The sequence below is a fragment of the Telopea speciosissima genome, chromosome 1 (genome assembly GCF_018873765.1).
Source record: "Telopea speciosissima isolate NSW1024214 ecotype Mountain lineage chromosome 1, Tspe_v1, whole genome shotgun sequence".
Taxonomy (NCBI): Eukaryota; Viridiplantae; Streptophyta; class Magnoliopsida; order Proteales; family Proteaceae; genus Telopea; species Telopea speciosissima.
This window is the reverse complement of record NC_057916.1, coordinates 29,190,999-29,207,597: the sequence shown is the minus strand read 5'-3', so window position 1 is coordinate 29,207,597 and position 16,599 is coordinate 29,190,999. Positions and strand designations below refer to the sequence as shown.

Here is a 16,599-nt window from a genome sequence, read left to right as displayed (position 1 = left end):
TGGTTTTTATTTGATTTTTGAATGAGAGGATTTAGGTGAGGTGGCAACCTCCTATTGGTTGGAAACTTAGCACTAAGAGAATCTTTTCTCTAAGGATAGAGAAAATCTTCATGGAATAGAATCCTAGCAAAATAAGGAAGTTAAGTTAGATTAAAACTACCAAATCTGATTTTAAGTTAAAAACCCCAAGTCAAAGATTCCTTTTGAAATAATTCTATTGGAGGAAAACGAATCAAAATTTGAATAGGATTTTAGGAAGAATCATAAAGGGATTTGATTTAAAACTCAAAAGGAGTGGAAGCTCCCATATTTCCCTAGCAAAAACGTGAGAGAGAGAGAGAGGGAGAGAAATCGTGGAAGAGGAAGAAGGAGAAAGGAAGAAAAAGAAAAAGAGAAGAAGAAAGGAAGAAAGGAAGGAAAAGAGAAGAGGAAGAAGAGGAAGAGAAAAAGGATCAGAATTCTTACATCGCCTCCATTGCTGGACCTGTAGTTGTAGTGTGCTCATCATCCTCCATTAGAGCACCTTCAAAGCTTCGTTAGGAAATCGGATTTTTCAAGTAAACGGTGAGTTGATTTCTATCCCGTACAGATTTGACCTTTCCCTGTTCCGAAGACCATAACTCACTCAATATAGATCGAAATCGAGTGATTCCAACTCCGTTATTCAATAGACACTAAAATCTATAAATTGTGCAGAAATAGACATCTTCCAATTCCGCATCCAAGTGGGTCAAAAGAGGAGTTGAAGTTGAGTAAGGAATTCTGGAATTTTCAAATTTCAGGAGAAGTACACGTTGATTAATTCGACAAACCGGTGAATGGAATTACACAACTCATATTTTATTTTCATTATAAAAACTCTCCTTCTGATCTTTTAAAATTTCTCTTTTCAATTCATGCTTTTAAATGCGTGAGTGTGGATTACAAAACTAAGCATGTTACATATTATTTGATTGGAAGAATGATATGCTATGATTAGTGATTAAATTGTTGGATGGAATGGTCGTTGTTTATTCATGATTTGATTAAGCTGGATGGAGAGGTGGAATTCAGTGTTGGATGAACATACAGTCTTTCCAATATTCTTGTGATCTGATCGGAGTTATTGTTTCTTTCATGATGTTATGACTTATGACAATGTATTGTGCATTCATATTTGCTTCAGTTCGATGACCCGTTGTACAGATCGGGCATCATTTAATTTCTATGACCTGTTGTACGGATCAGGCATCTTTTATTTCTGTTCATGACCCGTTGTACGGATCAGGCACATTTAATTTCTACGACCTGTTGTACGGAGCAAGTGTATTTTGCTTTTCGATGACCCGTTGTACAGATCGGGCATCTTTTTATATGCATGCATTATGAGTGTGGCTACTCTGGATGACGTTAAGATTTATCATGTTGATTTTTGTTAATAAAACTTGAGTAGCATTTAAGTGGTTCTACTCATGGCCATTTGATCGTATGATAGTATGTACGTCTTTAAGTACTATAATGTTGCATGATTTTGAAATGCTCGTATGAGGTTGTTTCGTTTCCTCACTAAGCTTTCCTAGCTTACCCCTCGTTATATTTTCAGATGAAGCACCTCTTGAGTATGAGCAGTCTTATGTTGAGCATTATGAGGACGTGGCGTATGCCTGTGGTGAAGAAGTTTATTTTACTTGATTTCCTTGAAAATTCTGTTGGATGGACAAGTTTTGGTTTATAAACTTTTGATTTAAGGTTTTAAGGTTATCGGGCATCTTTTTATATGCATGCATTATGAGTGTGGCTACTCTGGATGACGTTAAGATTTATCATGTTGATTTTTGTTAATAAAACTTGAGTAGCATTTAAGTGGTTCTACTCATGGCTATTTGATCGTATGATAGTATGTACGTCTTTAAGTACTATAATGTTGCATGATTTTCAAATCCTCGTATGAGGTTGTTTCGTTTCCTCACTAAGCTGTCCCTAGCTTACCCCTCGTTATATTTTCAGATGAAGCACCTCTTGAGTATGAGCAGTCTTATGTTGAGCATTATGAGGACGTGGCGTATGCCTGTGGTGAAGAAGTTTATTTTACTTGATTTCCTTGAAAATTCTGTTGAGACAAGTTTTGGTTTATGAACTTTTGATTTAAGGTTTTAAGGTTGTAATTTTGATTTAATTATGGTTAATAGACAAGGTAATGGTTAGACTTTGGGGGTTTGGATCAAAGATAATTGTTTGAATTTAAAGACTTCCGCTGTGTTTATGTGAATGGTGATGATTAGATACGCTGCTACTGTAATTTGAAGCTATGATGATTTATATTTGGTTCACAATCCGGTTCCTTTTCGCTAAGACTATCGATCTTGTGGACCGTTAACGACCTAAACTCGTGGACGGATTTGGGGGCGTTACAAGAAGTGAGCTTAGCCACTGGAAAAAAAGTGTCCAAACAATCAACACCATACACTTGGGCCCTTGTCCACGAGGCAAGCCTTCAAGCAAGCCAAAGAACCGTCAGGATTCACCTTCACCACAAAGACCCATCGACAACTAATAGCTGATTTACCAGAGGGTAATGGAACAAGATCCCATGTCTGATTTTCCTCCAAAGCTAACAGTTCCTCAGTCATAGCAGCCCTCCAACCAGGATTAGATAATGCCTCTGCAATAGACTTAAGAACAGGATGTTTCTCAATAGTAGTCAAGCAGGAATAGAAAGTAGATGATAAACTAGAGTAGGACACAAAGTTAGACAGAGGATGTTGGGTACAACTCCGAAGACCCTTGCGAAAGCAATAGGCACATCAAGGTCAAAAGGAACATCAGGAGAAGAAGAAGAATTACATGGGGCAGGATCAGTCAACGAAGAAGATGAGGTTGAAGTTGAAGTCAGGGGGGGGCAAACCTTCTGAAGATGGTGTTGGTACACAATAGGAGGTGGTGACGGCAGAGACGGCGGCTGTAATACCCCAGAATTTTGGAAGCTGAAAGTGTTGATAAATAATTAATTATTTATGCCTAGGGGCATTTTCATAATTTTACACATCGGGGGTATTTTCATAAACTTTACACCTCAGGGGAATTCCAGAAATTTAACTATTCTTTTCTTGTACCATTATGTGCAGAATTTAAATTTTAATTATTAGCCTATTGCTGAATGGCATGGTGATTTTTAAGAATTAAAGAGTGGCCTTATTTCTTTATTTAAATTTGTTTTGGGAATTTAATAAACGAGTGTCTAGCTTAGTGGTTGAGACTTTAATTAATTAAGAGGTCTTGGGTTCAAGTCTTAGGGGGGGTGGACAATGTGGTTAAATTTCTTTTTGTTTATTTCAGCCTAATTCAATGGTGGGCCCCACCCTATCAAATAATCGTGGGAAAAAAAAGAAAGAGAAACCGAGAGAGATAGGGAGACAGAAAAGAGACCAAGAGAGGAAGAGAGACATTGTGAGAGAGGGAAAGAGAGAAATCGAAAGAGAGAGAGAGAGAGAAGAAGAAAAAAAGAAAAAGAAGATCAAGAAGATGAAGGGGAAGAGAGAGGGGCAACTTGTGAGTTGCTGCCCACTACTGCTGCAACTCTTTTCGAAGATATGATCTGGCTATCAATCGCCATTACTGCCTTGCAAGTAAGCATCCAACCTGTTTCTCATATTGGATGTTTACCCATTGTTCGTGTTTCCCATATGATTTCTTTATGAATTTTTACCCATTATCCCTTTGATTTTCCCATATAATTTGTTACCCAATATTCTCTTGACTCTTTCATATGATTTATTACCCATGATTTATTGCCCATTATTCTCTTGATTTTCCCATAAGATATATTGTCCATTGTTCCCTTGATTTTTCCCAGGAGAAAGAGATGTTTCTCTTTTTCTATAGGATGGTAAAAGAGATGGTTTATACATGTTTTATTACACTCAAGCGAATCTTCATGTAAACCAATTCTCTGTGACCATGAGAAGAGATGGTATGATTAATCTTAACTAGACCATAAATTTTTATGTGATCCCCATTGTTCTCTCGGTTTACCCATATGTTTCATTGTCGTTTCCATTGGATTACCCAGATAAATTCTATGATTTCTTGCCCATTGCTCTCCTGGTTTAACCCTAAAACTGAGTTGTTGTCCCATCTAGATTAGGGTTTCCACTAGTAATATCAAAAAGCTAAATGAACTTTTGTGTAAAAGTAATAATTGTATTTGTGCAGTTTGTGGTGCCCAATAACCAAATTTAGCGTTGTGACTAATTCAAATACTTGGAGTTTGGAGGGTCGAATTAACACGTTCATAAATTGAGGTAAGTGGATTATAGTATGATTACAATATAGGCGTGTGGTTTGGTTGCGTGGCGTGATGTGTGATATGCCTGTATCGTTGAGATGTGCTGACATGTGCTTATTTGATTTGTGTTTATGTGTGTGCCATATGTTATAGGAGATAATTGAAATTTGAAGACAAATATTTTTTTGTATAATGTATATTGGAATGCTGATTTTTACTTGGAGATTTCACCTGTGTTTTATGTGTGTACCATACATTATAGGAGATAATTGAAAGTTGGAGATGAATATTTTTGTATAATGTATATTGTGATGCTGATCATTACTTGGAGATTTTACTTATGTTTTCTTTTCACATGTGTGTTTTATTTGGAGAGCGTGATTTTGAAAGGTGAAATAAAAGGAGATTTTGAGGGTAAATAAATTGTACTGGACCAACACCAGAGAGGTTGTTTATTCCGTGGAGCCGCGGGAACATACCCACTATACACATATGAGTTGTCGGTGGGATATGATATTAATAGGAGACAATTTGAGATTGGCCATGTTCCTCTCTCGTGTTATGGACAGTGGCAACCTGTTTCCCTCAGTGCCGGCTAAAGGATGATAATAAGGAGATGATTTTGTTTTAAAAAGGACAATGTTTTATTGAAAGTGTTATTTTTGAAAAACTAAAAATATTTGTTCTAACTATTGATTTTGTCTGATGGTTGTTCTATGTTGTACTTTTACTATATTCTATCTTACTGGGCTATTTAGCTCACTCCATTTTTACATCACAGAGGATTGAGACGGAGGTATGTTTTTGGTGGAGAGTTCGAGGGTGACTCGAAGATTTATTTTCGTTACTCACTATTTTATTTCATTGGATGGATTAATAGAGAGCAGTTTGAGAGGTAAACTCTGATAGATTGGAATTTAAGATTTTTAGTTTGGACAAACTTTAGATTGCCACCAGTAGGAGTTTTTATGGGATTTAAGGTTATTGTTTGAATATTTTGTGTTTGAGATTTGAATTGATGATTTGTTTTGAATGATTCCGCATGATTTTAGCGATCGTTTGATCAGCGCCTGTGAGGGCTGTACCTTTACCTATATCTGGGTTTAGGTCGTGACAGCGGCGGCGGTGGTGGTGGAGAAACCTGTGGAGCAAAAGACTGAACAATATACAAAGGAAGATCATTATCCAATTCAGAAGCAATAAAAACAAGAGAATCAGTATACGGGATAGACTCAAAGAAGGAAACATTAGTTGTGACATAACATTTCTGTAACTCAAAGGAATAACATCAATAGCCCTTTTGAGTACGAGAAAAACCAGCAAAGATGCATTTAAGAGCTTTGGGATCCAACTTAGAGACACTTGGATGATGATCACGAATGAAACAAACAATGCCAAATACACGTGGTGGTAAGGCAAATAAGGGAGCAGAAGGAAATAATAGAGAATGGGCTATTCCACCACATAAAACAGAGGAAGGCATGCGGTTGATGAGGTAACATGCTGTCAAAACAGCATCAGCTCAAAAAGGTTTGGCCACCCTCATCTCAAATTGAAGAGACTGTGTGACCTCGATCAAATGTCTATTCTTTCTTTATGCCACCCATTTTGTTGTGGACTTGTGGGGTGTCGGCACAAGAAGAGTGATGTATAATGCCATGGTGAGTCATAAAATCAGTGAAAGGAGCAGAAAAATATTCCTTAGCATTATCACTACGATGAATACGCAGAGGAGTACTAAATTGAGTCTTAACTTCATTCACAAAAGCACAAAAAATAGAAAATAACTCAGAACGATTCTTCATTAAATAAAGCCAAGTAACTCTGGAGTCTGGAATAGTCATCAACAAAAGTAAAAAAATAACGAAATCCCAATTTAGAGACAACCGAACAAGGCCCCATACATCGGAATGGACTAAAGCAACAGGTTGATTAGACCTTTGATTGACTCTGGGGAGATAGCTTACACAGTGAAACTTCCTAAACTGATAAGACTCACAATGTAAACTAGAAAGAGACTGAAAGTAAGGATCTAAAATCTGTAAACTCTGCAATGATGGATGACCCAAACGACAATGGACTTGGTGAGGAGATGCCAAACTCGAACATGCCACAGGCAAAGTGTTTTCAAATAGGTACAACGTCCCCGACTCACGACCTCTACCAATTGTCTTCTTCGTCGTAAGGTCCTGAAAGACACATGAATCAGAGAGAAAAGTTACAGAATAGTTATAAGTTTTAGTATACTTAGTAACAGACTAAAGGTTAAAAGGAAACTCAGGTAAATAAAGAACTAAAGATAAGGATAAAAGAGTGGCTTGAACAGTGCCTGAACCAGTTACTTTAGTTAGAGAACCATCAGCTAGGGTAACACTAGAGGATGATGCCCAAAAGGAAGATAATATACCTGAGACCCCAGTCATGTGGTCCGATGCTCCTGAATCAATGATCCTGAGGCAGGAAGCAGTCGAAAGACATGCGGTAGCGTTACCTGTCTGACCAAAAGTAGCAGTAGAAGGCTGGAAAGACTGAGAGATCTGGAATTGGGTAAAGTGTGCATAATCCTCATTAGCATCGTCACAGTCTTACCCTCAGAATGAGAAGATGATGGAATAGTAGGCTCAATAATGGCAGCAGAATTAGCAAACAATTGTTGTGGTGGTTTGCCATGAAGTTTCCAACAGAACCGTTGGATATGTCTGATGCAACCACAATGGTGACAGGTGTTCACCATGCCTGAAAGATCTAACCAGAAGTAGGTGCTTTCCCAGATATAGGAGCTTTGCCAAAACCATCCCCACGACCAAGGCTTCCACCAATCCCTGTCCCACTACTAGGACCATGACTAGGTGTGAAAGAGGCCAAGGCTGAACTATCCACAGCAGTAGAATCATGAGAAGTCTCATGAGAAACACGTAGAACTCATGAAAAAGTGTCAGAATGTGTGGCTACCTTATCATCACCAAGTATCTGGGAGCGAACAGAGTTAAACTCCTTCCCAAAACCACTTAGAAATCCCATAACCGCGAGCTGCTCTCGCTGGTTCTGCATCTGTTGCACATCAGAGGTGATAGGAAGTAGGGGATTCAGCTCCGCATACATCCTCTTAAAATCAGCAAAGTACTGGGTCAAGGGGCGACCCTTTCGATCAGCTCTATAGAAATCCTGAGACAACTCATAGATTCGAGATGAGTTGTTCTGCCTAGAATACAGAACATTCGGATAATCCAATAGCTCCTTGACTGTATCAATATGAGTTACCACTTACCAGATCAACAATCTGATTTTCCATAGAGTTCAACATCTGTCCCAAAATTTGTGCATCAACAGTATCCGAAGATGCATAATCTTCAGGTTTGACCTTGGTCAAATGATCCTGTTGATCCCTACCAATCAACACCAATCTAACAATCTTCTTCCATTGTTGGAAGTTCCTGATTCCCTTTAACTTCTTCTCAATAATACGGTTAGAGGGAGAAGACACAACTTCACTGGTAACATTCTTCGATGACTCAGACATTTTAACAAACACAAAATGAATGGAAATTGCAACACTTATCTAAGGATTCAAGGAAGTAGTAAAAGAACTTGAGAAAATCGAACTCAGCTCCCAAAACCCTGACAAGGGAAGTCCAATCTTCAAACCTCGAGGTTGATTCCAACTTTAAACACAACAAGAACAATCTCCAATCACTTTGGTGAAGAAATTGATCACAAATATGCAGCCAAAAATCCATTTCCAGCCCTTCCTACAAAAGTCGATCTAAAACCCTGACAAAACCCTGACAGAGATCGATCTTCACTTCTGCCCCAAAAATTGACTCAAAAGCTGTAATAAAACTTGATTTTTATGGTCTTGAATGCATTCTTCACTCCATAGATCAATCTCTACCAACAAAGAAGACCTAGTTCTCAATCTCTAATGAGGAACTAGTCTCTAAACAGTTCGAAAATACAGCATAGGATGCTGCACCCATTGCAAACAACAACTGAAGAACCTTTCAAAACTTTGGACTGAAATGAATCAAGCAATGATGATTGAAACCTTGAAAGAGAGGAGACAAGATACTAGCAAGGTTGTAGCAGTCCCTAGAGATGTTGCTCTGATACCATGAAAACAATAAAAGAGAAGAGAAGTAGAAGAAGAACAGTGAGAATCGATGTGTGTGTAACCTTGGGAGTTTTTCACTTAATGTGAGAGCTTGCCATTCATTCCATATATATAATGGCTTAAGAGACACAATAGGAAATAAGAAAAATGAAAATACCTAAACTACCCCTAAACATAACCAAGACGTTTAAACAGTCCCTACTAACACCCCTAAAGCTTAAAGGAAAGTTCTACAGGACTGTTGTCCGACCTGCTATGATGTATGGTGTGGAATGTTGGGCAGTTAAAAAGTGCCATATAGCGAAGTTTTGTGTTACAGAGATGAGGATGTTAAGATGGATGTGTGTATACAGGTTGAATTGAGTAGTAGTAGAAACTATAAATACGTCATATCATTGAACAAGCAACCAGAGCACATCCGTCTCTCCGTGCCAATCATTCCATCCATTCATCAATCCCAATCCCGATCTCCAGAGCAGAGCAGAAGAATCGAGTGAGACAGCTTGAAATGGAGTTGGGACATCAGCAGGAGTAGAAGAATATGATCTCGCACATCGGCTGGGGGGAATGAAAGAAATTTGGTTATCAATTCCTATGCTTGCAAGCTACCTATTCTTCGTCACCAACCATTTCCGGTTACTCAAGCATAGCATCTCTCCCCAAGCCCTTGTCATTTCCAGGATCGGCAGTTCCATCCCCTTCGTCCAGTTCTGCTTCGTATCCCGTTGATACCTCATGCAGGCATAGGAGAGTAATCGATTAGCCCCTACGTAAAGGCAGGCAAAACTAGGAAGGATGAAGTGAGGAATGAACGTATTCGAGCTGATGTGGGAGTTGCCCCGATCAGCGACAAGCTCCGAGAATGTCGTCTGAGGTGGTTTGGCCATGTGCAAGGGAGGGCCTGGGGATGCCCCAGTAAGGAGGAGTGATCTCATTTCGATTGAAGGAGCTAAAAGAGCTATGGGCAGGCCTAAAATGACAATAGGTGAGGTTGTGAAGAATGACATGCATATCCTGGGTCTTGTGCCAAGTATGACCTCAGATAGAGCCTATTGGAGGGTAAGGATCCACGTTGTCGACACCATGTAGCTTTGATTCTCTTGATTTCTTGGGCTATCCTCTTTCCTCTTACTTTCATCTTTCATTTTTTCATTTTCATTTTCCACTTATCACCTTTTTTTTTAAAATCTCATTTCTTCATTCCTCTTACTTTCCTTTCCCTTTCCGACCGGCTATGATGTATGGGACAGAATGCTGGGCCATAAAGAAGTGTCATATTGATAAACTTTGTGTAACAGAGATGAGGATGTTAAGATGAATGTGTGGAAAAACTAGGAAGGATAAAGTACGGAATGAACATATTAGAGCAGATATGGGAGTCGCCCCGATCAGTGACAAGCTCCAAGAGAGTCTGTTAAGGTGGTATGGTCATATTCAACGGAGACCTGGGGACGCCCCAGTAAGGAGGAGTGATATGATCCCGATTGAAGGAGCTAAAAGAGCTAGGGGTAGGCCTAAAATGACCATAAGAGAAGTGGTGAGGAAAGACATGTATAGCCTAGGTCTTGTACCACGTATGACTTCAGATAGGGCCTATTGGACGGCAATGATCCAGGTAGCAGACCCCATTTAGCTGAGATTCTCTTATCATTTTGGATTGGGCTTCCTTTCTCTTACTATCTTTCATCTTTCATTTGTCATTTTCCACTTTCCATTTCTCTTCTCTTTCCTCATTTTTCATTTCATCCTTCATACTGCATCCCTCTTACGCTAGAACTCAGTTTTCCTTTGTTGTGTTTGGATCCATGTAGCAGACCCCATTAAGTTGGGATAAGGCTGAGTTTGTTGTTGCTGTTCTGAATGGATCCTTGTAGCTGATCCCATTTAGTTGGGATAAGGCTGAGTTTGTTGTTGTTTAGTGACATTTTGGAGTCGTTCTCAAACACTTATAATGCATTTATCATCACTGCTTGAACTTGAAAATGATTATTCTCTCAGTTTTTGATAATTTTTAACTGTTTCAGTTCTATGAATTTAGAGAGATGTTCCACTTATGATGTATGAACATATCACTTTTCCTTACCTTTGGACTGATCACCGATTTTGGAGTAACTATTAGTAGTGGTGTTCTAAGCTTGGTTTTCATAAAGGGAGGTGTCACTGTAGCCTGTGTCTCATCTTTCTTTTGAGTTTGCTCCAGTCTCCTAAAGATGCTTCTCTTACCCACCCCCAAAATCCCCTGTAATTTTATATATATATATATATATATATATTTATTTTAAATGCCAAAGAAAAAGTTCCATTGTTTCTCAATTTCTTTCCATTGTCATTATTGCCGTTTTGAATGCCTTCATCTTCATCATTTACTTTATAGTCAATTCTAACAAAAAATTTCATTTCTTCAGATAGTAAATTGGAAACATCATTTAAAATTTCCTGAGGAGGCAAAGCTATCCCCAGAAGCTAAAGACCTCATCAATAAACTTTTATGTAATGTGGATCAGAGGCTTGGAACAAAGGGCGCAGATGAATTAAAGGTGTTGTGTGGTGTGTTCTCTTCTGAATTACTAATTTGCTACAAAAGATAGAACTGTGAATTGAGGAAAATAGGTTGTCGGGTCTTGTTCCAATTTCAGGCTCACCCATGGTTTGAAGGTCTTCAATGGGACAAGCTTTATGAAATGGAAGCTGCATTTATTCCGGAGGTCAATGATGAGTTGGATACTCAAAACTTTGAGAAGTTTGAAGAGGTATAGTTGTCTCTTCACTATGAACTAGTCTTGCAGATGCAGGTGATTAGAGACAATTTTTTATAGTGCTAAGCTCATATACTTTGGCTTCCTTTATGATGTTGTAGTCTGATCACCAGAGTCAAACTTCATCAAAGTCGGGCCCATGGAGGAAGGTAATTATACTGGTGTCATTTCTGGTTTTTCTTAAGATTAAATGTTACTCTTTCTACAGTTAAGACTGGTTAGGTCATTGGACCCGACTGTAGCATTGAAAGGATTCTTAGGAGTATTCGGTCTACCAGTAGCAGTTACAATGATCGGCACACACAAGAGTGGCAACTCTTGATCCAACCCAGACAATCCAACTGGTTTTATAGAAATTTATTGACCCACCCAGGGTCTCAAGTCTCAGCCCACCCCCAGCTCCGTCTTTCACTTTTGGTTGACTAATCTGAACCATCTTAACCACAACCTTTTTTGAGTTTGGTTTCCAATCTCATTGCCACCCTAGACACCTGCCGATGCTTGCTCTCATAGTTCTTAATCTCGGTTTCTACAGAAACCGAGACGAAACCTTTAGTCTATACTGACTTGTACCAAGTTTTGACCTGGTTTCGACCATATTTCGTACATTTTGGTAGTTTCGACAAAAAAGTACTAAGTTTCGACCAATTTTGACCAGTTACAACCAGCCCAGTTTCTGTAGTTTCGACTAGTTTTGACCTGTCCATGACATGTTGAATTTTGCCTAGAATATACCAGGTTTTGGTCAAAACCTGGGAAATCTCGGTTTCGGCCAGAGTCGAAACTGGCCTCGAAAACGAAATTTAGAACCTTGCTTGCACTTCAATGAGACATAACCAGAAGATGATGAGCTATGTTTGAACTAACAAGTCTATGAGCACATGCTTGGCTGAAGATCTAGCCCTTGTTCTGTCCTGGATAGGTAAGTGCTTACTTACTGGTCTGCTTGAAGCATTCTATAGGATGACCAATGTTTTTGGTCTTATTCTGTGCTCAAGTGCATTCCCAGCCCAGGAAAAGCTTTGGAACAGAGGTTGTCCACTTTACAGGAGAATCTCATTATAGGAATGCTTTCCTTGCTATCAATGATGCACTTTCAGTATATGCACCGTGAACAGAGTGTGTGCTTTGTAATATATGAACTATAAAAACTATGCTGGATCAGCATATCTTTGTGAATGTTCAAACTAACTGATTTATACAGGCATGAAAATGTGTTATTCATTGTTTATTTTTCTTTGCTGCAGATGCTCTCATCAAAGGACATCAATTTTGTGGGCTACACCTATAAGAACTTTGAAATTGTCAACGATCATCAAATGCCTGGGATCGGTACCTCTCTCTCTTCTCTCTCATGTCTGTGTATGCTCACTCCTTGTATTTCAAATTTTGGCATTTGATACTCAGTTGATGATGTGATTTTGTCGTTGTACCCATTTATAAATTTGGTACCACATCAACATGGCCGTATTTCACCCTTAATTTGTTTATGACTTCTCTATTGTGCACTATTCCAAAATAATAATAATAATAATAAAGTAGTGATGCACCTCTTGGATCCTTTCCTTCCAGTTTTGTCCCTGAGGACCAAACAAGTAAATTATTTAGTGTTAGTGTTAAATTTTTTTTTTTTTTTGGGGGGGGGGGGGTTTAGAAAAGTGTCGATTTCATTGATGCAATCATGTGAAACTCAAGTAAATTATCTTAATTCTGTAGTGTTAATGTTTTTTATTTTTTGATTGAGGAGTGTTAATTTCATTGATGCAATCATGTGAAACTCAAGTAAATTATCTTAATTCTGTAGTGTTATTGTTTTTTATTTTTTTGATTGAGAAGTGTTAATTTCATTGATGCAACCATGTAATACACTTCCCAAAGGGTGGTCAAATGCGCCTATCCTTTTTTCTTTGACTGGTGAAAGCAGAACAACAAGTGGCAAAAAAAATTCTGATATTCCATTAGCAATTTTATCAAGCAGTGTTTTTGTGGAAGCTCAACCATAGTGAATAGTCTATGTGGTGGGATTTTCGGAAAAATAATTTCAACTGAATTATTGCTTTACCTTAAAGTAATAATCCTCAGAATCCATACTGTTCATTTTCAGCTACTTCTCATTCCATTGGATGATTTTCCAGTTGAGGAATGACTTTGTTTTGCTCTGCATTTGTACTTGCAGCTGAACTTAAGAAGAAAAGCACAAAAGTGAAGAGACCATCTATTAAATCCCTCTTCGGTATGGATTATATTCAGTTGAAACATATATTACATTTCTTTTGAAACTGATCATGCATACCAATCTGAGCTAAGTGACACTTAATATTCTTGTAAACAATTCTTTATACCTTGTTTGGGCAACCTCTCTCACCCTAGAAAATCATATGGTGCAAGCCGTGTGGAAAATATATCTCTCTTAAAATCATACTGTTTGAGTTGAGATATTGCTCGAGTGGATCTTTGGGTCAAATTTAGTCATTCCTGAGAATTACCAAATTGGAATTCATGTTTCATTCCTCTAAAATTGATTGAAGCCTACTTGTTTCAAAAAAAATTTCCCCGTTTTTTGGGCTAAATTTTAGTGATCCTATTCCCAGAAAGTACTCATTTTTTATGGTTACTCCAAGAGATATCGGTCCAATTCCTACATTTGGCAAAGCTTTGCTTGATTTTAATTGAATAAACCCAAGTATTTGCTGACTCATTTCAATGTCAATTTTTTATTTTTTTTAAAAAAAAAACTTCAATAACATATGGGATTCCTTTAAATTCCAACTTTCCAAGTACATTCATGCAGAAATTTTCTGTCCAGAGATGAAAATGAGTCATGAAGGGACTTTGTTCATTTGTTTGCTTGTGTGTTTGAAAAAATGAACATATTGCACTTTCAAAATCTGATCTGAATATCTTCACTTTCCTTCTTTCATACACTAGCCTTGATTTGAAATTCATCGGGAAGCAATTTACCAAATTACCTCAAAAAATCACACATTTACTTGTCCCTCAAAATATCCACTGAGGCCCAATTTGGATAGATGTGAAGTGAAATAAAATTTGTATTAGTGAAGTGAACTGAAAAGAAATTTTTGTCTTTTGTTGGAAGTGAAGTTGAAGTAAAGTGGTATGACATACATGTGGGGACCACAACATAGAAAAAGTAGCAATTGAGATTTTTGGTTGTATTTTTGTAGAAAATAGAAAAAAATTAGCCACTTTGGTACAATATTACCCAACAAGAAAAGACATGTGGACCCTTCATATTTACATTACAACCAAACACATGGAAGTTACTTTTTTATGCAAACTGTGTTGATTTCATTCCATTTTTAGCTATTTTCACCTTCACTTCCATTACTTATCTCATTTTATTTCCCACTGTTTCACTTCACATCCAACTTAAATGTGGCCTATAAGACCTTCCCCTTTTGGAACTCAACACACACACACACACACACGCACAGAGGTATATATATTTGGGGAGAAAGAACGCTAACCGGTGTTGTGCCTCAGCATGTACCTGCACCCAGGCACAGCCATGCGCGAAATGACCGGCACACCTCCCTGGAAAGGTAGAAAGAACCAGGGGTGCATCAGTCATTTCGCGCACGGCTGTGCCTGGGCGCAGGTACACACCAAGGCACAGCACCGGTTAGCGTTCCTTTTCCCATATGTTTATATGAACTCTTTCTGAAAACTGTCTCATACCACTTCACCTCACTTAGAACCAATCTCCCCATGTATTTCACTTTTTTTCCCCCTTTTCCTCTTTGTTTTCTTCAAGGTTTCCATAAAAGAAAAACTTCAACTTCTAACCATACAAAGCCCAAGCATTCCGACACAAACCATTGGTGATTCTAATTATATGACAGACCAGTCCTGCTCATTGCAACTTTGCAAGTGATTGATCCAGTTGTGGCAACCTTCTTTCCTTCCTTTCACTTAACAATTCAGTTGTCACTTAGTGGTTCCAAATTTTGTGGATGAATTGCTGCCTACCATTACATACTCAGCTTGATCTGTTGTAAATTGTAGTCACAGACAGCATGCTCCTTATAGATCAGTTTTGGCTTTGCAATGGTAGGAGTAAGGGATGATTCAAATATTTTATGTTCAGGTTTTCCACATCCTCTCATGCTATTTGTTCACTTTACAGATAATGAGTCAGAGTCAACTAATCAGACTGTACAGGGAAGCTTTCTAAATCTCTTGCCTCCGCAACTGGAAGTCTCACAAGACCAAAGTGAATCCCCATAAACCCTGCCACCCTTCTCCATGATATCAGACTGCCAAGGAGTTTCAGCCAACAGATTCAAAACCTCCTTTGAGTGAATGTATGTGTTTATAATATGTCGCCTAGTTCGGGCTTCAAGTTTTCATGTGTGGCTGTTTCGGTTTGTGCTTGAGCTGTTTCATTATCAAAGTTTGTGGGCAAAAATGCCCACACAGAGGGTGAGTGGCTTTGGAGATATGGCCATGTCTCTGCTTAAAGTCAGGGATATTGTAAAATTAGAACTCAATAGTAAATATCAATTCTTTTTATTCTCTCTAACACACACACACACACCCCATGTTCCCTTTTTTAGATAACAACTGAAGAAATGCCAATTTGAGAAATATTTGTTTCCTACTTCATCTGATTAAGAAAATCAATCCAACCAGGTGTTAGACTGGACTGAAAATTTGAACCACATTATATACTCGTATACAATTGGTGAATTCTACAAATTTCAACTTCGTTGTGAACATTAACTCAATTAGTCAATTGAATTGTTGATGACTCAAACTTCTTTGTGCTGATTCTTTTACTTTGATTAATGAAAATTTACTGAAACTAATGGCATTCCAAAATTAATCATTTAAAGTTTAAGAGAGTGACATTGGCCACCAGGGCTTTTTTTTTTCCTATCAAAATTGTATGCCAGGTAAAGTTTCTTCGTTGTGACCTAGTCGATGCGGATTCAAGTCAGGAAACAGAATCTCCGCAATAGGGGGGGGGGAAAGGTTATGTATATTATGACTTTCCCTAGTCCCCGCAGTGGTGGGAGCCTCGTGCATTGTGTACAGTATACCGTAGATTTGTAGGCTTCATTGTTCTTGAAACTAAGGGTATGAATTACAAATCCAAATTGAAACTTCCATTTTAACCAAAGTCGATAAATTGGTTTGATTCTGGCTTTAAAATATGAAAATGTTTTAATAAACGATATGGTTTGATTTTGAGCCAGTTAAACTGTTTAGAAATGGTTTACTATTAAACTAATTATACATACTTAACCGATTAAAAAACCGTTAGTCTTGGCATTCTATATTTATAGTGGATTTATTGTCATGCCCTGATTCCCAAACCACCGGAATCTGTGATCGGAGCGTACAAACATGCTCATGCACTATCGCCAGGATCACAGATGCAGTAGTTAAGCTAACTCATCCACACCGCACAAGACATAAATGATCAGAAGAGAATATAATATAAT

At 38.1% G+C, this 16,599-nt stretch overlaps 1 protein-coding gene across 3 annotated transcripts in view; it reads left to right on the top strand.

Annotated features, from left to right (window-relative positions):
- The window catches only part of LOC122648649 (serine/threonine-protein kinase 38-like), a 36,442-nt gene extending 20,780 nt beyond the window's left edge, over positions 1-15,662 (top strand). For all 3 annotated transcript variants that reach the window (XM_043841869.1, XM_043841867.1, XM_043841868.1), the window contains 6 exons: positions 10,781-10,912; positions 11,012-11,125; positions 11,233-11,280; positions 12,379-12,463; positions 13,308-13,364; positions 15,279-15,662. In XM_043841869.1, coding sequence (XP_043697804.1) covers positions 10,781-10,912; positions 11,012-11,125; positions 11,233-11,280; positions 12,379-12,463; positions 13,308-13,364; positions 15,279-15,379 — 537 coding nt within the window. In that variant the 3' untranslated portion in view covers positions 15,380-15,662. The remainder of the gene's footprint in view (positions 1-10,780; positions 10,913-11,011; positions 11,126-11,232; positions 11,281-12,378; positions 12,464-13,307; positions 13,365-15,278) is intronic.
- Positions 15,663-16,599: the final 937 nt, after the last annotated feature.